This window comes from Gordionus sp. m RMFG-2023, chromosome 5 (assembly GCF_954871325.1).
Source record: "Gordionus sp. m RMFG-2023 chromosome 5, tfGorSpeb1-WG-v2, whole genome shotgun sequence".
Lineage (NCBI taxonomy): Eukaryota > Metazoa > Nematomorpha > Gordioida > Chordodea > Parachordodidae > Gordionus > Gordionus sp. m RMFG-2023.
In genome coordinates this window covers 30322502-30349672 of record NC_088779.1, presented here as the reverse complement: position 1 = coordinate 30349672, position 27171 = coordinate 30322502, and the positions used below count along the sequence as shown (strand labels likewise).

Sequence of the window (27171 nt, the reverse complement as noted above, 5' to 3'; positions counted from 1 at the left end):
TGTTTGATGTAAAGGGGTATTTCTATACATACTAGAATTTTATTTTCACAAACACTTTATAGTAAGGTGAATAGAACAATCATTTGTTCAAAATGTTTTTTTTACATGTTAATAATCTGATTTTGCTATAATTACAATCCAGTATGTATAAAATACCTATTCTATAAAATTTCAGATAATTTTATTTATATACTGGCCGATTACTAGAATTGACTGCAATATACATGTGGTCGATTCCTGACAAATCAACAAAATAGCTCATTTACAACCCGATCCCCTTCAGATTTTTCTGAGAATTTCTATAAGAGTTTCTATATATTTTAATTTTTGAAGACAAATAAAATTTCATCCGCCATCATCGGCTGAGATATGGGCCTCTAAATGTCGACTCCATTTAATTTTAAATATCTTTGGTGGTAATTGAGCTAGAAGCCTCATTTAAATTTCTATGAGCCTAATTGTAGATCTTTAAAGTTACATGTTAAACATTGTTTAAAAAAATTTTAAAAGTGTCAAAAACCGGAAATAGAAAACCGGAAATGGTCTCAAAATCAAATCGGCTTTTTTTTCTCTCAAATTTTTTTTATGTACGGATCAACCACCAGAAACAAAACATTTTTGATAAATTTTTTAATTTAGATTTTAATATCTGATTCGAAAAATACTTCCAGTCTTTATGATATTTGCATTGGATAAAACATTCTATTTCTTGTTGAACAAATTTTTTTGCTATTCTTGCCATGGATTTTAGTCGTAGAAAATTTTACTTGTATTTAAGATCCAAGAAGTTAGTAAAACCGTCAATATTTGAAATTTTTCCATTTCGAGAATGTGTTGTTTCAAATTTATCATCGTAAATAAAAAAAAAATTCAGATAATGAAATTTTATCTTTAATGATTCATTATGGTTAATCATACAAGGAAGTACGTTTCTTAGGGCCTCCGGAACGCATACGTTTATCCGAATCGTGAAAATTTTAGGAGCAAAGTAAATATATTACATATATTAACAATCCCCTACCCCCCCTACCCCCCCCCCTTCAGCTTATTTAATCTTTATTTAAATATACATAGAATAATAAAATATTTAAAAAATTTTTAGATTAAGGTATATTACAAATTAAGGATTTATCAAATATTTATTGCGAATTTTTTATATAATTGAACTAATGATTAAAATGCCACATCTCCTAAACTTGAGCTCGGACCAATTTGAAATTATGCATTTATATTAATTAAGTCTTATATCTATATACAAATAAATTTGAGAGGAAAAAAAAATGCCGATTAGATTTTATGATCAGGTTATAAACATTTAGTTTTTAAACGATATTTAACTTTATATAACTTCCAAGGCCAACCCTTATTCTATATAAAGAAAATTAAGCCGACGTTCCTAGCTCAGAACATTTTAATCAAAATTCCCCATTATTTTGACCTTAGAGGACCGTATCTCAGCCTCTCATTAGTTGGAGGCTAAAAAAATTTATTTTTTTCTTAGTTATAATATACGCGAACTCTAATAAATTTTATAAAATCTGAGGTGGGCCAGGTTGAAATTCACACCATATACTAATAGAAATACCTGGTCAGAGAACAACAATGATATCAAGATTTTATTTCAAACTTAATGATAATGTATGTAATAATTTTATGTTTTCATTGATAAATCATACCCGTAAAAGTTTATTTTTAAAAAAAAATTGAAGATTTATAATTACTCGAATAGCCCTAAATCTTTTATTTTTATTAATACAAATACAAAAAGTGTCTCAATTCTAAGGACACCAGGATGAAAATTCATTGAGAGGACTATCATTATTACTTTCGTTAATAATGTTTAAAAAAAAGTAAAAATTAAACCTGGCGACCTCCTCCCACAAAGGTATACCATTACCGCCTATGGTCGACTGGGCATTGGAAAGATCGTTAGGAGCGCTGAAATTAACGGGAGAAATTGGAAGGGGAGAATTGACGAAACGCAGCTCGTCCATCTGGATAAACAAGCGCTCGAATTCTTGATCCGAGTTAGCCACGCCACCGCCACCCAATATCGAATGGACATGCTCAGCCGGGTCGACTATGCGGGGGTTGCGGCACAATAAATCGCGGTTAAAACGGTAATCGTAATCGTTTTCATCGCTATTACGACGCGTTAAGTAATCGTAATCGGTGTTACGAAAGAGGGCATCGTGAGGAAATCCCTGGTTGATGGTTTTATAACGAGAGGTGGTTTTATTAATGGGAGAGGGTGATCGGCCAAAAAAGTAGGTCTCGAAAAAGGGCGAAGCAAGGGAGGGAAAGGCTCGAGGGTCGGGCGGCATAGGAGGATTTCTCACGTAAGATCCGCTCCCGCCTTCAGAGCGATCACCACAAGAAAGTGTGCGATTAACGCGGATAGTGGTTTTACTAATCTTTCCATGACAAATGGAGTTTATTTTGTCGGAGATAAACGAAGGAAGTAGATGCATAATATATATATATATGAATTTCTTTTTTCTTAAAAAAAAGGTCTTCTGGGTGAAGATTAAAACAGGAAAATAAATATGAAACGATGTAATAAAAAGAAGGTCCCTTCAGAGATCGTTTTTTTTAATTTGAGATATATATAGGCGCTTTGATGCCATCATTTTAAAATCAAATGTTAGAGGTGAATCAATATTTTAATTTTTTTTAATTTCAAATGTTAAAGCATTCGGAATAGTCATTAATAAATTGAGATAATGTATGGGATAATGAGATATTTAATTGACCCTCTTGTGAATTAAGAATAATACGGCAAGCCCCAGGCCAGCAGAACATGGACCAAATTAGAATTAGAATTCTTGCGCATATTCGATATATAATATTATTATAGAGCAAACTATTTTTTTTTATATGTTGTATAAGAAATAAGGTTTCTCAATTTTAATAATTAACATAATTCGTAAAAAAAACTGCAAATATTATATAAAACAAAATATAATTTTTAGACAAAAATACTATTTTGACAAACAATCATCAAAAATAATTATACGAGATGTTTAATGATATTAATATTTTAAAAAAATTTAATTTTGTTTTGCTTATTGGAAAGATTAAAAGAAATCATTTCTTAATTTATTAGTGTCTTTTTTTTTATGTTTAAAATTTTTTTGGCATGGTACTTATAAGGTAGAGTTTATATAATCAAAATCGATGTAATTACTGAAAATAGATTTACAAGTAACCTTGAAAATTTCTTTTTAAATAGAGTAGTAAACTATTTAGGAAAGATAAACTCTAGTATCGGCTTGCAACATCAACAATCAATATTTTTATTTAAAAAAATGATTAATAAAAGGATAAAAATTTTAAAAAATCAGATGGCAAAGTTTGGAAAAATTATTTGCTATAACCGACTTCTTCGGCAAACAGTGAATAAACTTTTTCAAATGCCAACCGTATTTTTGGGAAAAAAAACGTATATCTTTTCTAAATTCTGATACACGAATTCTTAATTTATATAACGATTAGAAATTGGTTTAAAATTAGTTTCATTTTAATTCCCTAAATGTTCCATTTTATAAGAAAAAATAAATAAATACCCGATGATTGACAAATATTATAAATCAATGCATAACAATGAATATTTTCAGTTTTAGGCTTATATTTTCTAATGGGATTTATAGTAAAGTCGAGTGGCGTATCTCACCGCTTTTTACCATCGAGCTATAGGAGTGGCTAAAAATAATCGATTTTGTAGGGTTGGGCTATTGGGGTATAATAAAAATAAATAAAGGGCGCTAGTGAAGTAATTCGCTAATAGGCGAAGTCAAATTTCGCCAGCTATAACCTTTTAAAGTGATGTTATATATTAATGGCTCTTTACTATGGGATAGCGTCTGGTGGATACCTAATAATTGAAATTAGTTTATTCATCAATTATTTTCAATTAGCAATGTTTGACAATAATGATACGCAATTTATGCAAAATATATAATAATCCAACGATATAAAAACGGAGGCATAGTTCAGATCGAAAGAACGTTAATAAAATAAGTAATAAATTTAACGAAATTACTCTCTAAAATATATTCGCATTTTTACCTCCATTTTCTATGGTATGTATTTGAATATATTATTTTTTTTAAAAAAACGATATCGTATAAATTTTAAAAATAATTAGCCTCAAGTCGCGAAACGCACCTTAGTCCCGAGTTTATAAATGAAATTTTAGATATTTATTTTTTTGGCCAGAGTTGATAAAAGATGAGTGATCGAAGTGACCTTTCCTAAAATTTTTTGAGTTATCATTTGTAATAAAATATAGTCTTTTATACTTATAATTCGTTAATAATCAACGCAAAAATTTCCCGAATATTTTAGATATTTAAGTTAAGGTTTTTTGTATTGTTTGCCATATTAATGGATATCCAAAAATGTTTTTTCCATTGCCATGTTTCAAATAATCTGGGCTCTTATGTGAGGGAGGTCCTCTGCACATACTATCAAACTTCATAAATATTCGTCCCAATGATGTATATATAATGGTAGATTAGGGATTCATTAATAATGCGCAAACGCGTAGGAGTCAGTTTAGGGCCATTTTGTGGCTTGTAGGTAGGAAATATGAGTAACCAAATGGTGAGAAAGTGCCCACCCTATTAAAAAATTTGTAAAAGCAAAGGAGAAGAGGAAGGAAAACAATATCAATCATGGGATATGAAAAACACAGGAGTTTATGGCCAAGTAAAATAATAGAAAACAGTATGGTAATTCAGCAGTTAGATGGCTACGAAATGGCTGTCTTAGGAAAGGCTATATTTGAAGATCTTGTTAAAGGATCCAAACAGTTTCTCAATTTTGATATTTGATAAGTAAGTAGAAATAATTATGTAGTGTGGATGGCAGAGAAAAAAAAACTTAGAGAAATCGCATGAAAGGGTTGATTGTAAGAGTAATGATAATAATATAGTTGAATCCTATGGAAGGGTGTATTGCAAAAATAATAACGCAAATAATTCTGTTTGGCAGATGTCGCTCAAATACATCGAATAGATAAATGAATATAAATGCAATGGATTGAATAAAATAGGCCGAATTGGAAATTAAAAGAAAATTCTAGGGAAATTATAGATATATTCAATATCATAATGGTAATAAATGTAATTTAGGATAAAATAAAAGGCGAAATTGGAAATTGAAGGGAAATCTTTAACGAATATATATATATAAGTAAAATTCAAATGAGAAATCACGTGATTATTTTGGATTTTTTTGATACAAGAAATATGCAATTTTATAAGAAACATATGGTTAAAATTTGGAAAAATATACAATTAAAATAAGGCTATAATGGGCACCGTCGTATCTTCCTCCAGGATTACATATCCCCCAAGTATCCTACAAAATTTGACAACATTTTGTCGTAATATAACACGTGCATATTCCTATCCGGCGTTAAATAAATAGCGGTCATCGCTAAACAAGGAATCGAGCGGGTCCATATTTCACCGTCTTGTTGCGAAACTCAAGCCTTAATTTTAACACCCAACCAAGTCGGTCTTGGTATCGATGGGTGCTCGCGAAACAGTCACAAACACTACTCGTATACATCTCCAAAGAAATCCAAACAAAATCCTCGTCGAAACTGAATTTTTCTAATGATTCCAATTCCATTCGCCGCTCTTATTTGCTTTGCCAAAAAGTGATTGGTTGATTTGAGGTTAGTTATATTATTTTGGAAATAAATTTATAAATATTTAACGAATTAAAACCTAAAATTCTGTATGTTTTCGTATAAAATTTAAGAATCGTAAAAACAATCATTCTATAGTAAGTTTATTTTAAAGTTGAAAACAATTTATCCTACGATTGAAAACTTTAATTACCCAAATCGGCTTAGTGGCCGAGTTTCGAAACGGTCGTACGCATCAGAAGTAGCCCTACTTTTACGTCTCCGTCTTCGCGAAATCTTGCTAGCCTCGTTAGCTGATACAGGGGGCTGGAGGACTGGCAGATGAAGGAGCGGAGTTCTTGTCGTGCTCACGTTTACCGCGTTGTTTTCGACGCGGAGCGACGGCCCATCCTAGGTCTACGTAGTAGTAATGACCAGCTCAATGACCTGGTAAAATATTTATCATGTTGTATATTTTTTTTATATAAAAATAAACTATATTTTGAATTTTATTATAGAATAGGGAACCGGTGTCAGAACATTTCATAATAAACGATCATTTTAGGTAGGATTTTTCGATGTCCTTAAATTGGATACTCATCTTGTGCGAATAAAGTTAAATTTATATTAGATAAAATGATATGCAATTTATTATTTATTCAAATAATCTCCGAAAAAATTATTTTTACTTTGTTATATTTTAAAATATATAATTGATAATAATGAAATTATTTTCACAAGGGCTGCGCTTTTACTCAAGCATCCCGCCCGGAAAGGGACTGTAGCCGGTGGAGAAGAGGAGGCTTGCAGTCAGAAAGATGTGAGATACTTTGATAGGAAAACGCGGTTGATGATGATGGGGGGAAAAAGACAAGTATTATTTAAAATTTATAGAGTAGGGTAAAATTTTGTCCTTCGCAAAGGAAAGAAAAGACAATTTGACCAAATAAAGATGTAGGTCGAGGCAGTTATTATAATTGAACACGCTATTAATTGACAGAAATTTGAGTAACGATAAAAAAAAATATTGCGACTTCATATACAAAAGCGATAAAAACGCAAAAAAAACGAATATTTTTTGTAACTCTTATCTTATTCGAGTAAATTGATTACTATTATTTTTATATTATAAAAAACGAACGCGTTTAGTGAAGGTTCGTTTTTTAAAAAAACAAATGATGAACGGTGTTTTTTATTTTTGACAAACTTTGAAATGTGAACACTTTCCTATTTTTGACAAATGCACTTGTTTGTTTTTTACGTTTTTTTTCAATTTTAGAATTTTTATTTTTATTTTTATTGATTTGAAAATAAAAAATATTAATTTAATATTAGTAATCCTTTATAAAAAAATAAAGGATTATTTTTTAAACAGCCGTTTCCTTTGCCACATTTAAATTTTTAACCAACCAGTACTTCTGTCCAATAGAAGATATAATAATTCGAATTATTATTTATAAATTAGCGGAAGCATGGATGTTGTTATTTCATCATCCGATTATGAATTCATAGCCCGAATATAATAAATAGCAGTAATATCATATATTCAATAAACTAATTCAATCCTACCAAGCAAATGTAAACGTGTTCAAAAAGCATAATATCGTTTCAAAATCTTCAAGTTATAATTAAAAGAGATACTTGATTGTACAATTTATTATTATATATAATATATATAACTATAAGTGTCCTATTAATAATTTATCTTAGATTGTTGTAATTCATAGGTTATTTATTATAATAGACACATATAAAGTAATAATCATTAAATAATTATAAAATATACATAGATATGAAATAGTTCATAGCTTTTAGAATTTATTTATTTTAGTGAGATTACCTGAAATGTGCTTTTATCAAGGGTTTTGTATTTTAATAGTTCAACACAATTTAAAGTATTCTAAATTTATATATTTTATAAATAATTAAATTTTATATGATATATAAAAATTTTTATATATATTATTATCACTTAAAACTATCAATTTAAAATATGGGTGTTAAAAAATATATGGTATTTATTTCGTATCACGTCAATACCGCGAAACTTTTTACAGGATGCTTTATCGCGAAAACATTTTATAGCGAACGCATTACCGCGAAAACAGTATCGCGAATGTATTATAGCGAAAACATTATCGCGAATGCATTAAAGCGAATGTGATCGCGAACGCATCATAGCGAATGTATTAGCGCGAATGCAGATGCATTAATGCGATGCATTATCATGTACGCAATGTATGCCATGGTGATTCAACTTTAACAAATGGTTGATATAATTAATAAAAGTATTAAAATTTTTGCTACTTATCCACTTATTTTCTAACGAGGAGTTCATCATTAATGTTTTTATTTCTTGCGAAATTAAGGCTATATTTTACAAATTTTTTATTTTATGTTTGTAAGATTCTAAAGGTTTGTAGCCTATTTGATAGTTTTTCGGTATACGTAACCCGTATTTTGTCTCTTTAAAGCTTGTTTAACTGGACTATTCCCACTTTTTCGTAGAGAATTCAGGAATTACACTTCATTCCAATCTTTCTTCTCGTGGCATAATTTTATCAATATCGGATATCCTCTTGATAAAACACACTTAATTTACAAAATTATCGTATGTTTATATCGTTAGTGGCATTTAATACTGAGATTTGGTTGAAAATACAGAAATATTTTGTGTTATAGTTTATGATTTAGGACAAATTTTTTAAAAAGATGAGTGTCCCCGACTACATTTTTTTTTGTTTTAATTTTTCTGAAAACATACTTTTAAAAAAAATTTAAAATATTTTGAGAAATATTAAGACACAATAAAAATAGATTTCATAAAAAAAACGTACGTCGCGTTTCAGTTTCAAAACGCGACGTTTTTAGCCACCCGATCTAATTTTTGATCTCGTGATAAACTTTCTTCCAAGGGACAAGGGCTAGTCGGCGTTTCGGTCAAAATAATTGTTGTAATTTATAAAATACTGTGAGATAGTCCAACAAACACTTACCTAAAGTTAAAAGAGATATTTACCGCCTTTTCAAAGGTTGTACATCTACTCCTTGAAGTGAGCAATTGTTTTGCCAGAACAAAGATTGCACTCACAAGGTAAATATTTAATTACATGAAATTTTCTCATGTTCAGGAACAAAACGATGATAGTAATGCAAAATCACCATTATCGCCACTTTAAAATTTATGACATGAAATGGAAATATATTATAATTTGTTTTCAAAATAGCTAAGTTATTTTTAATTATATATATAAGGTATGTCCAATTCATTCAATTTTAGCTAAACTTATATTAAATATGTTTCTATATACAAATTAAGGAAATCATACAATTCCTGAGTCACAATAGTCATTTCATTATCAGTGATTACATGAATTAGGTTCTGAGATGTATAGCCATTCAATTCGACAATATACATATGATGCTGAATATTGTTTTATGTCTTGTTGTGATAAGCTTTGGCCTTGTCTTTTTTGAATTAGCAATAAGAGAACTTTATACAAATTTATTATCAAAAAAATGTTTATCAAGGTCAATACTAAATCCCTCACTAATCAAAACATGTTTTGTCAAAGAATAATATAAATGATTTCCGAGGACTAATTATCTATTTGGCTCAAATGTTTTAAATAAGACTTTTCTTAGCGCCTTAAAAATTTAATTTATTTCAGCCATAAGCTCCATCCAAAAATCTTTATCAACTTTTAGGCTTGTGCCTAGCCATCATTTAAAATTTTAGGCCTGAGCTTGTCCTGTCACAAATTCAATTGAAAGATATAACTAAACGCATATTTAAACGATCAATTAATATAAAAAAATTTAATTTCTTTACCCCAATCCTATAGAGATCTATTTTATTGCTTGGAATCTTTTTTTTATATCCTTTGAGTCAAAAAAAAAATCAAAAAGCCTTATCCCTATTTTCAAAAAAAAAAATTTTTTTTTTAGATCCAAGCCCGACTTTTAACTTAATTTCCAGGTTCAACTAATCCTGTCTAAAGGCCCGCTAAATTAAAATTGTAATTTTCATCACACTCAATTTGCGATACTGAAACGGATGTAATTCATTTAAGATGAATTGCATTCGCGATAATGCATTCGCGATCATACATTTGCGCTAATTCATTCGCCGTAAGTTGGCTAAAATCTCTTCAATTCTAGGCAATAGATATTTAACCTCCACAACCCGAGGATTGAAAGTAACTCCGGGAGGGGTTAAACCTTTTAAAAAAATTTCGGGCCGGGCTTGAAAAATTAGGCTCGAAGCAGATCGCTAATATTTATGTATAAAATCTTTGTTTTTCGTCATTATTTTATCTGTGAACATGGATAGAATTTTTTGTGGTGGTAAATAATATGTATGAGCTTTAGTAGTTGGGTATGTCAAATCGATCAAAAAAAAAAGAGAATTTTGAACAACCATCTCTAAAATGAATGAAACTTTTAGCGTAATAATTATTTATGCTGTATATAGTAAAATCAAAATTTTGGAAGCACTAACTCAATCAGATCCAAAGATGTACGTCTCTAAAGTCAGAATTGACCTATTGCGTTATTTCATTAAATCTTATTTTTTTTTTAAATACTTATTAGAGTTATAAATTATATATATATCATTTTATAGCCCTTAAAATTCTACATTGGAAAATATAAAAAAAATTAAAAAATTCCATATTATTTTCGGTAAAAATAAAATATTAACATTGTTGAGAAGGGTATTTTTTTGGCTAGGAATGTTTATTATCTTCTTATATAATAAGATAATATATTTAATAAAAATATGTATTTGAGATAGTAAAAAAAAAACACATTCATTAAGTATAAGTATAACCAATATGATGTCCTGGGGCTATAAGCAAGCAGCCCATGCAGATATTATTATTATCAGGACGCTAAATTGTAAAATACACATATTTTAAAATTTTATAAAAACTATTATAAAAAATCGGTCATCTATATCGCATTTCCATTTTATGCTTATTAATAGAATTTCATAAGGCCATAATTTTATAGATATATCCTGTAAGGTGTTGTGTATCTATTATCGTTATTATTTGATGTCACTTGTGGGGTAAAAGAGATGTGGGTGGTATATGGGGATTTTGGAAAAAATATATATCTACTAAATATTTACTAGGGCTTGTGCCGATATTTATCTGATCGGATTGGCACCGATATTTAGCATTTTCCAGAAATATCGGATCGGGCCGATACCAGTAAAACCCCGATCAGATCTTTTTACTTAAATTTTTTTAATTATTTTATGAATATTTATTTTACATCAATAATATTTTCTAAAGAATTTTTTTTAACAAATGCAAATGTACAACAAACCCTTAATTTTATTTAATTTTTAAATAGATTTATAGTTATTTTAAAAGTTTCTTCATAAAAAATTTTATTTATTTTTAAATCTTTTTAAATAATAACGCCAATTTTATTATTTATACTTTGAATAAAAGAATTTTTTTTTTTAAATATGGTATCTGAATTATGGAAATAATTTACAAAAGACAGAGATAATTTTTCAAAACGCGTTATCTGCGGAATTGTAATTTCACGAGGAGGAATAGTGAAAAATTCATTTTAATACTACCAATATCAAACAATTTTTTAATTAATGTAAGAAATAAAAAAAATTAAATTAAAGGCATAATTCGATTTTTTGCATAAAAAATATTGGTTTCTTAAGGCTGTGTCCTAAATATCAAAAATTGTATAAAAATTATCTCGCGCAATTTGCGCGAATCTAACGAAAAAAATAATATAAGCTATTTTTAATGGTAAATTAAAATGTTGGCCTAAATGATATTTTCGATTTTGCCATGTGATTCTTAAAAATTATACGATTCGTAAAACTTTAATCATTTTTTCCTTAAACTTTTGCGAATTGAGGGAATAAAAATGGCTAACGAATTTCAATTGATGATGCTATATCCAGAAAATCAGGTATAATTATAAATATATATAAATATTATTTTATATTTTAGGTTCAGGTGCTAATATTTTGAATAGCAAGCAACTCAAATTTATTGAGGATGATTATTGGCTAAAAGAAAATGTTGAAGATATTTGTTACATTCTGAAGCTAGTTTCAGTTTGAAACTATCTAAGGATTCTATTAATGATCAAACATCATCACATTCACAGGTATTATAACATGAAATTAGATCTATATAATAAACTATGTTTTAGAATGATGAACCTAGTGCACAATATATCTTGAATGATATAGTTAATACATTTAGTCCTATAGACATGAATATGTCTGAGAATGAGATATTAGAAGTTAAATATTTATTATATATTTTATTAATTTAATAATAGTTAGACAATTCTAATATTGAAAATGTTTATCCTTGTTCCTCTAAAAGGAAAAATTTTGAAAAATCTAAATCTAAAAGAATTAATAAAATTAAAAAATATGATACTGAGAAGATGGATATATTTAAAGGTAAATATTTATTATATTTAATATCGCCGGGGTGGCCTAATGGGTAAGATATAGGCTTGGAAACACGAGCATGAACAAGGACGCCGGTTCAATCCTGGTAAGAACCATAAAAACTTTCAAGTTTTTCTTCGATGACTGATGTGTATAACATATGGTATGATGAATTTCGGAGCTTAGAGATGAATAAACAAAATGAAGGACATAAATGAAAATATATGAAAGCTAGGGCGTTCCCTCCATGCGACGCGCAGGGTGTAGACCTCCATCCTGTGAAAAATAAAGTAAAGGTCAAAGCAAAATATTGGGACGCTTAAAGGTAAGGCGAGAGAATTGGCATCAATGTTGAACAGGAGAAAAGTTGATATAGCGTGCATACAAGAGACGAAATGGAAAGGACAGAAGACTTTGATGATTGGAGATGGGTATAAATTGTACTATAATGGACTTGTTAGCAATAGGAACGGTGTCGGCATCATCCTCATCCTCAGTTGTAGAAGTCAACAGGATCTCTGATAGACTAATGAAGATAAAACTCTGCATTGGTCACTGCTCCTCAAACGGGTTGCAAGGAAGAAGAGAAAGATGACTTTAGAGCTATCCTTGATGAAGCCGTAATGGAAATCCCTAAGGAAGACCTAGTCATAATTGGTGGTGACTTAAATGGGCATGTGGGGAAAGCAAGAGATAGCTACAAAAGGCATCATGGTGATTTTGGATACGGAGAAAGAAATGATGAAGGAGAGCACGTACTGAAATTTGCGCAAGCCTTCGACCTTGCCTTAACCAACACCTACTATAGGAAAAAAGATAGTCATTTAATAACATATGAAAGTGGTACTAGGAAAACACAGATAGATTACATGCTAATCTCTCGCAGAAGATTAAAAGATGTAATAGACTGCAAAGTCATCCCAGGAGAAGATATCGCCGCGCAACACAAGCTACTAATCATGGATTTACAAATCTCAAATAAATCCACTCAAAATAAGATAAAACTGGAACCATGCATCAAATGGGGCAAATTAAAAACAATGACAGATGCCTTTGCAATCAAGAAACAATAAATTGCTCACAAGTCAGTGAAAAAATATGGACAGACCTTTCATCCAGATTAATAGACACTGCCAAAGGCGGTGGCTAGGGCCAAATCTATGGCATACGATGACATGTACGAAGATCTACATACCAAAGAAGGGCAAAATAAAATATACAGATTAGCCAAACAGCGAGAAAAGAACTCTAGGGATATAAACGGAGCTCCGAAAGTAATCAAAAATAAAGATGGGAAATTGATAATAAAGGAAAAAGAAATAATGAATAGATGGAAAGAATATTTTCAGGAGCTTCTCAACTTTAATTCCCACATATTGCATCTCGACGGAAACATAACAGAACAAGAAATAATCACATGCCTCAAGCATATGGAAAACAACAAAGCTAGGGGTCCAGACGATATTCCAATAGAAAGCCTTAAAGCACTAGGAGATGATGGAATTCTCACAAATCTGTACAATAAAATACTTGGAAATGAAGAGGTCCCCCAAAAATGGAGGCAGAGCTATCTAGTTCCTATCTTCAAAAATAAAGGGGATCCACAATTGTCAAAATTACAGGGGCATAAAACTAATGTCACACTGTCTAAAACTATACGAAAAAATAATAGAAAAAAAGCTACACATGGTCTTTCTCGATCTAGAAAAGGCCTTCGATAGAATCCCAAGAAAACTTATCTGGTGGGCGCTACGCCACAAAAAAGTTCCCGAAAAATATATAAGAATCAATGGTCCGTAGCACAACAGGTACTTCAGCAGGCTTCACAATAGCCGAAGGAGTTCATCAAGGGTCGGCTCTCAGCCCACTTCTCCTCATTACAGTAATAGATGTATTAGCACAGTCTATATACCTCAAACAGTCCCGTGGAATATGATATTTGCAGATGATATTGTGATACTTGCCGAATCCAAGGATGAAATGAAAGAAAGGTTAGTGAATTGGATAAATATCCTAGAAACGCACGGATTAAAAGTAAATAGAGAAAAGACGGAGTATATGGTGATAGGAGGAGATGAAACGGAGAGTATTGATATAAATGATTGGCAGATATCCGCAATTGAAAGCTGCAAATATTTGGGCTCCACTATACAAACAAACGGCACAATAGAAAAAGAGATAAAGAATAAGATTAATCAAGGGTGGTTAAAGTGGAGATCTTTATCTGGAGTGCTATTTGACAAAAGAATCCCACACAAATTAAAGGGAAAAATTTACAGTTCCATAGTACAACCAACTATTCTATATAGTTCGGAAACATGGCCAACCAAAGAATCAGACGAGAGAAGTCTACAAACTATGGAGATGAGAATGCTGAGGATAATTGCTGGGGTAACAAGAAAGGATAAGGTGCGCAGTACAAGAATACTAAATAGTTTAAAGGTAGTGCCCATTAAGACTAAGTTAATGGTAAACAGACTTAGGTGGTATGGGCACACAATGAGAAGGCCTATGAACTACATAGGAAATAAAGTTGAAAGATTGGAAGTGATGGGCAAACGTAAAAGAGGAAGGCCAAAACTTCAATGGGGCCATAAAGTTAGAGCCAATATAAAGAAGTATAAAATAGATAAAAGAGATTGTACGAATAACATAAAGTGGAGAGAGATGTTGAAGGAGCTTACCACCAGAAAAGGTGAAAGCTAAAGAGAAAAAAAAAAATTTTATTATATTTAATAATAATTTATTTTTGAAATAGATTTTGCAAAAAAATGTCATGATGATGATATTCATCATGTTCAGGCATTTTTTAAATCATTCCAAACAACCTTTAATCTAATGACTGTAAAAGAAATATACCAAATGAAAATGAAATTTTTAGAAAATATATCTTTATATATGTAATCTTATACCTTTATTTTTAATACCATATTTATAATATGTTCATATTTTGTATATTTTTATAATAAAAATTATTATATTTAATGATTTATTAAAAAATGTAAATTTATTAAGCAGTCTTCCTCATTAAAATAATTAAATAACTTTATTCAATATAATCAAAACAACACTTTTTATTGCACTTTTTATTGAATATTTATAAATAAATTATATAACTTTGACAAATGAAAACATTCATAAGAGATATAAGGTTATGAGAATTAAAAAATAAATGCTATATATAAATTTTATATCAAATTATTTACAAATAAGTTAAATTTTTCTCTGATATTATTAGAGCTTTCAGTCCATCGCTGGAAATGAGATTGTGTAAAATTTGAAATTGGATATTCTTCATGTACTGTGGAACAATCATTTCCCTCAAGATCAATAATAAAATTATGCAAAAGGCAGTCAGTCTTAACTATTTGTATAGTGTTTGTAATATTTGTTTCTGAAGGTTTGTAAAGATGTCTGAATTTAGCACTCAATATGCCAAAGCATCTTTCTATTGATACTCTGGCTTTTGATAATTTGTTATTGAAATTATTTTTATTGTCATTTAAATTTGTTTTATATGGTTTCATAATAAAATCCAATAGGGGATAAGCATCATCACCTACAAATATGTAAGGTGATAATATATCTGTAGAAGGTAAGAAATTTGGATTGGGAATTTTTATAATTTTTCTGATCATCCCTTCATAAAATAGGCTTTTTGTAAATATGCTTCTATCTGATATAGAACCAGGAAACCCAACCTCAATCAACATGAATCTAGAAAAGAATTAAAATTAAAAAAATATATAATTACCTAGCTTTATCATCTGCAACACCTTGAATCAAAATGGAATTGAATTTTTTATAATTATAAAATGTGGATCCACTTTTTTTAGGTTGTTTTATTTTCACATGTTTTCCATCAATAGCACCTATTATATGAGGAAAACCTGATTTCCTGAAGTAACCTGCTGATATTTCAAGCATCTGTTGAACTGTTGGTAAACAGAGATGCTTGGGTTGAAGACCTACCCATAATAACCTACATGTTGCTGTGAAAATTGTGCATACTGATGTTTTTCCAATCTTTGCATATAATGCTATTTTTCTAAAGCTCATACCAGTTGTCAAATATCTATAAATATATACAGATTATATAAACAGATTTTAAAAATCAATCAGCTGTTAAATCGCGATCGCAATCGCGCCACTATGAATTCAAGGTAATTTTTTATTTTGGATTAATTTATTTGGTACAAGCTATATAATTATAAAATGAAAAAAAATTTCAAGTTTCCGTCATTATTTTTTGAGTTATGATGTCAATTCTCAGTTTAATCAATATTTTTTAGATTTTTAGGATGGGATGAGATAGTTGTAGCTCGCTGCGTTGAATCTCTATTATTGATTATGTTACCAACCGACACTCTAATCACTTCTTTAATTAATGGATTCGGACAGGATTTTTTAGAAGTTATTCCTTCTATTAAGCTCCAACTCCCCAACAATGAGCTTACCCATGACAGCGGAATCCGCTTCAATTGTACGATAACCTTTCCTCACATCTGCTCTGACTGCAGAAATCCTGTAGAGAGCGGGCACTATTTACACTGCAGATGGTATAATGGCCAAACCAATACACTTTCTCGATCCAATAAGCTTTAAAATCGGCCCAAATACCTGCTATTTGAATCACCAGGAGTTTTTAGTTCCAATGGAAAGCGGCGTGATGGAACTACCCTGATTCCATGATAGCATGGAAACCAATTTCCCGTTGGGATTATTCTTGATAGATCTATTAGCCCTACCCAGCTAGACTCCAACCTTACTCGGGCAAAAAGAACAGCTTAAAATTTTAAATATACTCGGAAATTTCGGATGATCATATTTTATATAAATTTCTTATTTGACCAAAAATGATCAATAATTAACAGAGTTGTTAAAGGATCTAGATACAAAAATGTGGTATCTGTATCTAGATCCATTTGAAAAGCATCTTTTAACAACTCTGATAATTAATGATATTTCATAATTTACTTATCAAAATAAATACCAAATTTTGTATTTATATTAATTTAGGAAAAATTATTAAGCTACTAAAAACCGGATCAAAATAATAAATGTTTTTATTTTTTTATTGTAAAGAGGGTGGGATCATACTAACCCCACCCCGCCTAGTTAACAAGGAATTTTAAATAACTTTTTTTTTAATTAAGAAAATTATAACGATATTCCCCGCTAAATTTATTGCACCTTCCAGGAGTTACGATCCTTCCGATCGAGTTTGCCGTTAAGCGATACGCTCACGTCAGAATAATTTATGTCAGGCGTTTTTCCGGTCAATACATTATTTAGGCTTCCAAATATCGAAAAATCCTGGCCTTTAATTTACGCTTTTTAATCTGCCATATTTTATATTTTTCAAAAATTTCGCAATTTTGGTTTTTTTTAAAAAAACTACTGGAAAATGTAGAACCCTTGTCTTAAATTCATGGCATCTGCCTGGTCATATTGACTAAATTGAGAGGAAAATAATGAAATTAGCACCCTCCTTATAGATAATTTAGGCCATATAGATTTAGAGATCTGGAAATCCCGACCTGAACCAGAGCTATTTTTAAAAATAATTTCGATTCAGGCTAGGCCTGGCCTTATTTTTTCCAAAAAATTCGAGCCATGCCACGTGGAGCTAAAAATTTTAAATTAATATCATTCAATTTTGTGTGAAATAATTGATATAAAATTCTACAAGGCGCTTAAAAATATTGAATTTTTCTATATTTAAATACATTCGGGCCGGGTCGGATAGACAAATAATTTTTATTTTGGGGTAGGATTGGTATAAGGATTAGGAAAGGGCAAATTTTTTTTTAAAAAAATAGGCCGAGCTTGGCTTGAAAAATTAGGCAATGCAGATGACTAATATAGATATTTTGGCATCACTTTTGTCTTTTTGAAATTGAAAAAGTCCCTCCTAAAATCATTTTAAATGTTATGAAAAAATTAATAACTTTCTTTCCATCAACAGTAGGTGAAGCTGGGATCAAGCGAATGACCCCTACACGCAGACATCTCTCTCCCACAAAACTATTGCAATTGGAAATCTCCCGCAAAAATCTACCGCAATTTTTTTTATAAATATTTTAACGTTTTCAAAATATAAATATAATAATTTTGAGAGATAGTTAATTGATTATTTTTATATTTTTAATTAAATATTTATTTGAAAATTATAAATTTCTTTCTATCCTGTTTTATTTTTATCCAATAATAAATCAACATCATTTTATTCATATAGGTCAGTACAGGGGGAGTATATCAACATCGATTGCAATACAAAAATATTCTCCAGAAATAATAAATAATATAGATGCAACTAATATTGCGGAAATCGTATACAATCATGTAGTTCAACAGTCACAGAGCTATATCATCACAATGTGAGTCTAATCTTTCCCATTATATTTAACGACTACAATATAAGTGCAAATCTTACTTGTGGTAGAACAAAAATGAGCAAGGCTATCACAAGTGTTTTAGTACCTGAATCCTAGAATTCAATTTTAGACGATTTGAAAGATGGGCATCCATATAATTCTAGCAGATGCATCTAATAAGGGAAATATTAAAACATTTCCTTTGATCCTTCACTATTTCAATAAGAATTAGAACATTTCAATAAAACTGTTAAAATTTTTTCACTCGGATAGTGAAAAATCTAACGATGTAGCTAACCACATAATGGTAAATATAGCTGATTCACGGTTATCAATGATTTGCATGTCAGCTTTTTGCACTTGGCAAAAACCAAAGTGTATTTACCGAATTGAGGCAGCACAATAATGAATTAATACCAATTGGCTGTATATGCTATATACTACATAATTCTTGCAAGGCAATGAAATGAATGTACTATCTGTAGATATCAAAATAATTGTGATGAAATGTTTTAACGAATTTAAAAGAGTTAGTGGAGTGGTCTGACTTGGAATGGTGTGAGTTGTTACGATATGTACCTATAATGTGGTTAACATTAATACCTGCCATCGATAGAATTTTAAAATTTTACAAACCCTTAAAAAAATACCTCTTAAATAAAGATTTTAAAAACTGTCCAAAAATTTTGAAAATTTTTTCGAGTATGAAAAGGCAGAGGCATATTTGGGATTAGTTTCACATGTTGGAAATCTACTTCATGCAGTTAATATTCTGTTGCAATCAGAATATTCTTTATTAATAAAGGTTCACAAAATAATGCTACTGCTCTGTTCATCTCTACAGTTAAAAATTGATAATAAATTTTATATGCGCTCTTGCTAAAAATATTATATTAAAATGTTCAAATAATACTCTAATTAATACATTTTAAAATGAAGCAGATATTTTTATTAAACAATTTTAGAATATTTACAATCAAAATTTGATTTTAATAACTCTATTTACAAATGTATAAATATTATGACCTTGGAACAGAAACCATCAATTGATGGTTTTTATAATAAATATATTAAAAATACCGAAAGACAATGATATCTTGCTTGAGGAGATTGTAATTCTCTCTATTTTTTATGATTCGCCAGAATACTTAAAGTTAAATGGTCTAAAAGCTGAGGAGAAATGGGTAGAATTTTTTCTTAATAACAATAAATCCCCATGCTTGGAAAAAAAATGCGACTATATCTTCTCCTTACCTAATTCTAATGCCTCATCCGAGCGCATTTTTAGCATGATGAGGACTGCCTGGAATAAGGAGAGAAATCGGATTGCTTTAACAACATTAGAGGCCGAGCTAATGGTTAAACAAATTTATTATATGTCATGCCAGGAATTTTATAAATATTTCAATAACGACGGTAAACGTTATGTTCCATTATTTAAATCTCAAATAAAATATAATTAACATTATAATTATTTAATTTTCCATATTTTTTTTATATTTTATAAAATCTTATTTATACATTCGCGTAAAATAAATATATTTTTTACATTGTAAATCAAAAATAGAGAGCATTACAAGCTCCTCAAACAAGACATCAATGTCTATCGGTATTTTTAAAATATTTGAACATTTTAAAATAGTTTTAGCAATGGCGTCAATAAAATTTATTGTCAATTTTCAACTGTAAAGATGAACACATCTGCTGCATAATTTTGTGAATTATTGTTAAGATTCTCCTGATTGCAACTGCACACATTAACAGCATGTAGTAGATTTCCTACATGTGAAATCATTCCTAAATATACCTCTGCCATTCATTATTGAAAAAAAATTACAGCTTTTATAATCTATATTTAAGAAATATTTTTTTAAAGGTTTATAAAATTTTATAATTCTATCGATGGCGGGTATTAGGAACAAATCGCAACCAACATTGTGCTGACTCAATTCTGTAAATACACTCTGGATTTATCCATATTCCCCGAAGCATTATCAGATCAGAAATCTGACATGCAATTTATTGATAATCCCAAATCTGCTATATTTACTATATGGTAAGCTATGTCTTTGAATATTTCACTATTTGAGGGGAAAAATCTTAATAGTTTAATTAAAATTCTTTAATTTTGCTGAAATAGCGGAGGATCAAGGGGAATATTTTAAAATTCCTTTATTAGATGCATCTGTTAGAATTGCATATGTATGCCCATATTTTAAATCGTCAAGAATTGATCTCCTGGATTCAGGTTCTAAAACATTGATGATATCCTTGCTCATTTTTGTTCTACAAGTAAAGTTTGCATTTATTTTGGAGTCGTTAAATTTTATGGGGAAAGATTCTACCTACATTGTAATGATAAGTAGCTCAGTAAATGTTGTACTACAAGATAATTGATTACAATTGCCGCAACTGTAGTTGCATATGTATTATTTCTTATTTATGGAGAATATTTTTGTTTTGCAATGAATGTAGATACACTCCTCTGCTCGGATTATGATAATGTGATTGAACTATAATAAATAAATTAAATATCATTGAAATGAGTACAATATTATCTTATTATGTATTTAAACTTGATACGGGATAATTAAGCGCCTATCCCAATGTTATACAGACACACGGTAGATTTTCAATTGCGGTCTTGCGAGATATTCGCATAAAATATATTTTTTTTACATTGTAAAATTAAAATCGTTTGTTTTGTTTTTGTAGAATTTTATCTTTGTTTACATTCTTTTATATTTAAAAAAGATACTTTTTTTTTTTTTATAAATTTATATATTTTAATAAATCAAAGATGTTATTTTATTTTGAAAAAATATTTACCGACTTTGCATTTATAAAAACTAATTATTAAAAATAATAGGCGGATAATTAAGTCAATTGACCCACAAATTTTTTTTTAGCAATTTTTATATTTCTACCGCAATTTTCATATTTCTCCCGCAAAATACTGAATTTCTCCCGCAATTTGAAAATTTTGACCTGGGGCAACCCTGTTCGTGACCAAATGCCTTGATTTCGTTATCAACTCGCCGCTGTCATCGAATTTGTTTTCGATAAAATATAATTAGTTAATGTTAAGGTTGATGGGTTCTAACCAATAATTAAAGAGACAATATGGACTAAAAGATAAACATAGTCGATAATGGTCACACAGAGAATAAACTTTTAAAAGAATAGGCAACTGCATTCATAAAAATATTGGTAAAATGAACTTAAAACCAGTTTTAACCGTTATTATTTAGTGAATCTTAAACCAAATAGCCTAAAAATAATTTTAACCCATCTAAAAAGGTACGTGAACAGGTTTAATATTCAACTGTTTTATAAACGTTAGTTCATGAAGAGAATCATGATAAACATGCCAATATGTAAAAATGTATCTTTTTATTATTAACTTTATTATATCTCTTTTCCATTTTACACTTCGTATATATATATATTTTACAAATCAAAATTAGAATACATTATTTAAAAAACGAAAAACAAAAATAAAATATTGCAAAATATAAAAAGTAAGGTCACGAAATACAAAAAATAAAGTTATAAAAATAAGGTTAAAAATTAGAATACAATAACATAACAGTTCATTTTATGTCTAGCTATAAGTTTTAATAAAATTTGAAAAATGTTTATACATAACATAACTAGAAAAAGTTGAAGAATACATTTGATCGGTTTATAAGGTTCAAAACTAAAGGATAATATTCTTTTTTATGATAGAGATAAGTTAAGAGTGATGCCCAACGAAACAAAGGACCAAACCAGTCAGATTGAAGATAGATGTTATGCATTAACTTAACATAGTATATAAATATTTAATTTTATTTTTAAGATTATTAGCCGTATAATTTTTTTATATTTTCGTAGTTTTAGGTTAATTCTATAACTTGAATGTACAATGGAAATTTCAGGTATATATAGTTTTGCTTTACGGAAAAAACACTTTTTATTTTATTAAAAATTCGAGTCCTGCAACTTATAACTTTACATTTTTACCACAATTACGATATACAATATGCAACAATAACGGTTTGAATCATAGAAAGGTCGTTTAAAATTATTGTACACTCCTTTATTTATATAAAAAAAATGAAAAATATATATTTTCCTTTGGCATATTAGAATTTTCAGGAAAAAAAGTGGGACGTGTTTAAGTAAAAAAATAACCACCAGATATTTAGAAATTAAAAGTTTTTATAAGTCTTAAAATTTAGTTATGTCACTTATGGTTAAAATAACCCGAATTTTACTAACGGAAAAGAGAGTACTTTAGAAAAGTGACTGATGCTATGTTATGCGACATCTGTTAATATTTTATCTGTCATCTGCTTTTGTATACGAACGACGATTTTATAGCTTTCTTCATTATTCCACTTACATTTTTCTTTGAAAACATCATTAACTCATCAAAAGCCTTTCAACGATGTCATTAGAGACCAGTTAAATGAACAAATAAGGAAATTTTATTTATGCATTTAAATAATATTAAAATAGAAAATGATTTTAAAACTTTTACTTATTTAAAAAAAATATATTAAAATAATATATATAAAAACGATAATATTATAAAAAAAACACTTAAGACGGGAAAACATACAAGACCGGAAAATCCATACAAGATGGGAAAACCCATATTAAGACGGAAGAAAAGCATAAGACGGGAAAAAACAAGAATTTAAAAAAGGAAAAAGAAGGTTCTCATTAGCAATTTGGGTTGATTGCAATTTTATAAACTAAGTATAGATTTGCTAGAATATTATACTATTAAATTTCATGCGAGTCAATTTTTTATTGAATCAAGTTCCACTTTATAATTTTGTCATCGTTCTGAAATTGGGAGTAAGAAAAATATTTTAAGATCTTTTATATATGAAAAGGTTGTATATTATGTGTTAAAAATTCATTTAAAAAAATTAACACCTTTATATATATTTATTTTTAAATAATGATCCAAGAAAAAAAATTAAGTTAGTTGTTTTTAATTGAGGCAGAGTAATATTATTAATTAAAATTTCTAAAAATTAGCATTGATAAATTTTTATTAATAATATAGAAATATGCCAACCTCCTTTTTGATTGATTTGGGACTTTCTCTTTTTGGCTAGTGCCAGAACCTTCTCGTAACGCTATTTAAGTCGATTCTTTCTATCTCTGCCTCTGAAGCTCTCCATATTCTTAAAACGTCGCTTGGGTTTGATCCTGATTCTCTTGCCATTTTTCTTCCTTTTTTTATTCGTTTTTAGTCTTCGCGCCGTTTTTTTTCCGCCTATCCTTTAAGGCTTGCAGCAAACGTATGACTTCTCCGCCTTCTTCAGCACTGTTACTACGGTCGTTATCGCCTAGAGAGTCAAGGGAAGCTGATTTACACAATGATGTGGCGAGGGGCAAGTTAGATTCGACAATAGTTTGGATGGAAAGGACTGAAAATTCAAGTTTGATTATTTTTTATTAAAAAATTTGCGGGTAGCAAGAATATTTATTTGGTATTGGCGTTGCTTTAAAATATCTATTACGCCATCTGACGGATATATATTTAAGATTTTTTTAAATTTATTATGGGTGTTTAATTTTTTGTAACATATCTGTTCTATACATATTTTAAATTTATGAACTACTCTTTCTTCCATATTCTATTTTATATATTTAGATAATCTTATGATGAATCTCAAAAAATTCAGTTATTTTATTATTACATAATTAAATTAACATTTCATTTTCAAAGTAGGTGTTTAAAAAAACCTCCAAAAGTACAAAAAATGTAAAATTATTTATTAAATAATACCAGCTAAGTTATTATAAAACTGCCCAAATGTATTTTTAGAATAACTGACCTTTAGATGGCTCTATATGCTGACTATCTATTATTTTTCCAACAATTCTTTCATTATTAGTTAAATTGCTAAAAATATTTTTAAATTAAAATATTATTAAATTATTATACTAAACTTTTTTGCTTTTTGGCATGATTTTCACCTTCAGCGTTTTTTAAAAAAAGTCTAATATCCATGACTAGAAATTTGAAAATTATAATACCGGGAAATTTAAAAATAATAGATAGATATTACGCCTCAAGGAAAACCTGAAAATGAAATTAATTGACAAAGTAAATTAGTAAATGAAAAAGGTAATAATATAAAAATTTAAAAAGAAATAGATATGAATAAATATAATAAAATATAAAAAATAATATTTTTGAAAAATATGTCCGGCATCTGCATTTTGGCTTTGGGAGGGGGGGGGGATTTGTCCCCCTGTCTCCCCCCTTCCGCTGCGTACGCCAATGTTTACATAATACAAATACATTATTTATATTTTTAAAATAAATTAATATGCCATAAATAAATTTAATTTATATCTGTCTATTCTCAGTTTACCTGTCCATTCGCAGTTTACCTGTCAATTCTCATTTTAGTTACACTCCTTAATATGAATGCACCGATGGATGTAGTATTTAATCTATTTCATGGCAATATGATTGACTATTTCATTCAAAAAAATGAAAACAAAGTATATAGTTTATACAATTGTATAAATGCTTAATTAAGGATTATCTAGATAAACTTGAGTTTATTGGCTTCAAAACAGGTCAATCTATAGTTGAAAGGTTTATATTTTTGATTTGTAATAAATTCACATATTATTAAAGGATTACTAAAGATACACCTAAATTTAAAAATGAGCTAGATATAATTAAATTTATCTGCAAAGAATTTTGGACCCAGATTTATCACAAACAAGTTGATAATCTTAAAACAAATCATCAAGTAAAAATAGCTTATTTATAATGTTTTTAATATAACTAAAACAAGGGAATTTATGTGATTCAAGATAATGATTTTATGTTTTTTAGCAAGGTATCCAAAACAAAGAAGTTTACTGAAGAGTGTGTTAAAGTAGTTTTAAAGATAATATTTTATACATTTTTTTAGTTTCTAAGTTTACCATGTGGCCTATTAAGAGGAGCACTCAGTCAATTGGGTATTAATTGCATAGTCACAGCAGAAATCGAAAACCTACCGATATGTAAATTTCAAATTGAATTACAAAAAAGCTGATGCTTTGTTAATAATGTTGTAAATATAAGTAATTGTTATATAAATATTAAATGTATTTCATATATTTATATTATAAATAAATATAATGAGTATTATTATATTATCATTTTTATTTAATATAATATGTCATATCATTAAAATATGAAATTTATAAATAACCAAGATAATTATCTCAGTTTTTATTTAAATGTTTGTATATTAGGATGCCCCAACAAACTATATTATATAAAGCAAATGATATAATTCTCATCAGTCCACATAATTTAGAGCCATGTAAGGTGGCTCTTTATTTAATAACATTATCATAACTAGAGGTGGGCACGGGCTGTGAAATTACGCATGACCCATCGTGTCACGGTGTGAGTGTGAATAAATTTTAAATTATTAGGCATGACGGGCCTTCCCAAAATTTTTCCTGGGCGTGAACATAAATTTCCCGTGAATCACGGAAATTTTAGTTTTTTTTTTTATAAATACAAATTTGCAATTTTATAATTATAATACATATTTTCTAATTTAACTTAGTTCTTTTTTAAAAAAGAAAAAATTTTGAAAACAAAAAATATTCTGCATTTTATAAACAACATCTGGTGTCACGCTTCTAGTTCTTTTCTTTTTATGATTAGGTCAAGATTTTTTACTTAAACTTTAAAATTTATTCTCAATAACCAAGGGGGTTGTTACTGCCCATTATTTCAAAAGCCTTAAGTTATTAATAGATGAAGAAAAGGAAGATATTTACAAAACAATCTTTAAAATGTGAAATGATATAAAATTAGATGATTTATATGCATAAGTCAATGCCAACTGTCAAGTCTTTGATTATTATTACTAGTGACAAAAGATATAGGGAAAAAAGAATATTATTAAATATTCAAAAACTGAAGTAGAACATTATAAATAGATATAGTGCTAAATTAAAATATAAATTCAAGGAAATTCTTGTTGCCACACTTGATTTATTAAATTTCGATTAGTCCGACATGTCAGATTTGACAGATGAACTAATGTCAATTCAGTGAAACATTTTTTTCGTAAAACTTGTATCGCGAAGGAATTCCTAGATAGAGGATAATTATCATCATAACCAATTCCGCAAATTTTTTTTTTCCGCGAAACATTTATAACGACGGCAATATCGCGAATTCATTTTCGCAAACTTTTTCCCGCGAAATCATAAATCGTAAAAATACTTTATAGCGAATACAAATTTAATGAAACTTTAATCGCGAACCCGTTATAGCGATACTTTGTTGGTCGAGCCCTTTATGGCGAATTTTCTATCGCGAATATATTTACGCAAAGTCGTTATCGCAAGCGGCGCATTACCATGCCCAAACATTAGCATTCATTTAATACTCTTATGGAGATTTATTTTAAGGTAGGTTTTTACATCGCCTCTACATTCCCCCTTATCAATGTGCTAGATCAGAGAATCTAGAGGAATAAGAAGCATTCAAAAAAAATGTCCTTGACGAAAATTTATTGTAGAAGAAATTTAAACGTTTACAAACCCTCGACCCAAGGGTCTAAATAGATTGATGGGTAATTATAATAGTACTCAAAATCATTTTTCTTGGCTTCCATTTGATACCCCCTTGTATAGATATTTTTTGGGAATAAATGTTTAACCCTACCCCTTCGTGA

General features: G+C 29.0%; 2 protein-coding genes across 3 annotated transcripts in view; one reads left to right on the top strand and one right to left on the bottom strand.

Moving 5' to 3' along the window:
* LOC135929724 (electroneutral sodium bicarbonate exchanger 1-like) overlaps nt 1-2932 on the bottom strand; it is a 54875-nt gene extending 51943 nt beyond the window's left edge. Inside the window, exon 1 of the mRNA XM_065466428.1 lies at nt 1864-2932. Coding sequence (XP_065322500.1) covers nt 1864-2471 — 608 coding nt within the window. The 5' untranslated portion in view covers nt 2472-2932. The remainder of the gene's footprint in view (nt 1-1863) is intronic.
* A 21937-nt stretch (nt 2933-24869) lies between these two features.
* Nucleotides 24870-25599, top strand: LOC135929851 (trafficking protein particle complex subunit 6b-like). Of its 2 annotated transcripts, none has more exons than XM_065466581.1 (5): nt 24870-24976; nt 25015-25073; nt 25116-25233; nt 25279-25362; nt 25399-25599. In XM_065466581.1, the coding sequence occupies exons 1-5, from the start codon at nt 24896-24898 to the stop codon at nt 25522-25524; spliced, it is 468 nt and encodes a 155-aa protein (XP_065322653.1). In that variant the 5' UTR covers nt 24870-24895; the 3' UTR covers nt 25525-25599. The 2 variants fall into 2 exon arrangements, with proteins under 2 accessions (XP_065322653.1, XP_065322654.1); XM_065466582.1 differs by having other exon boundaries at nt 25320-25362; nt 25399-25539.
* The last annotated feature ends 1572 nt before the right edge of the window (nt 25600-27171 follow it).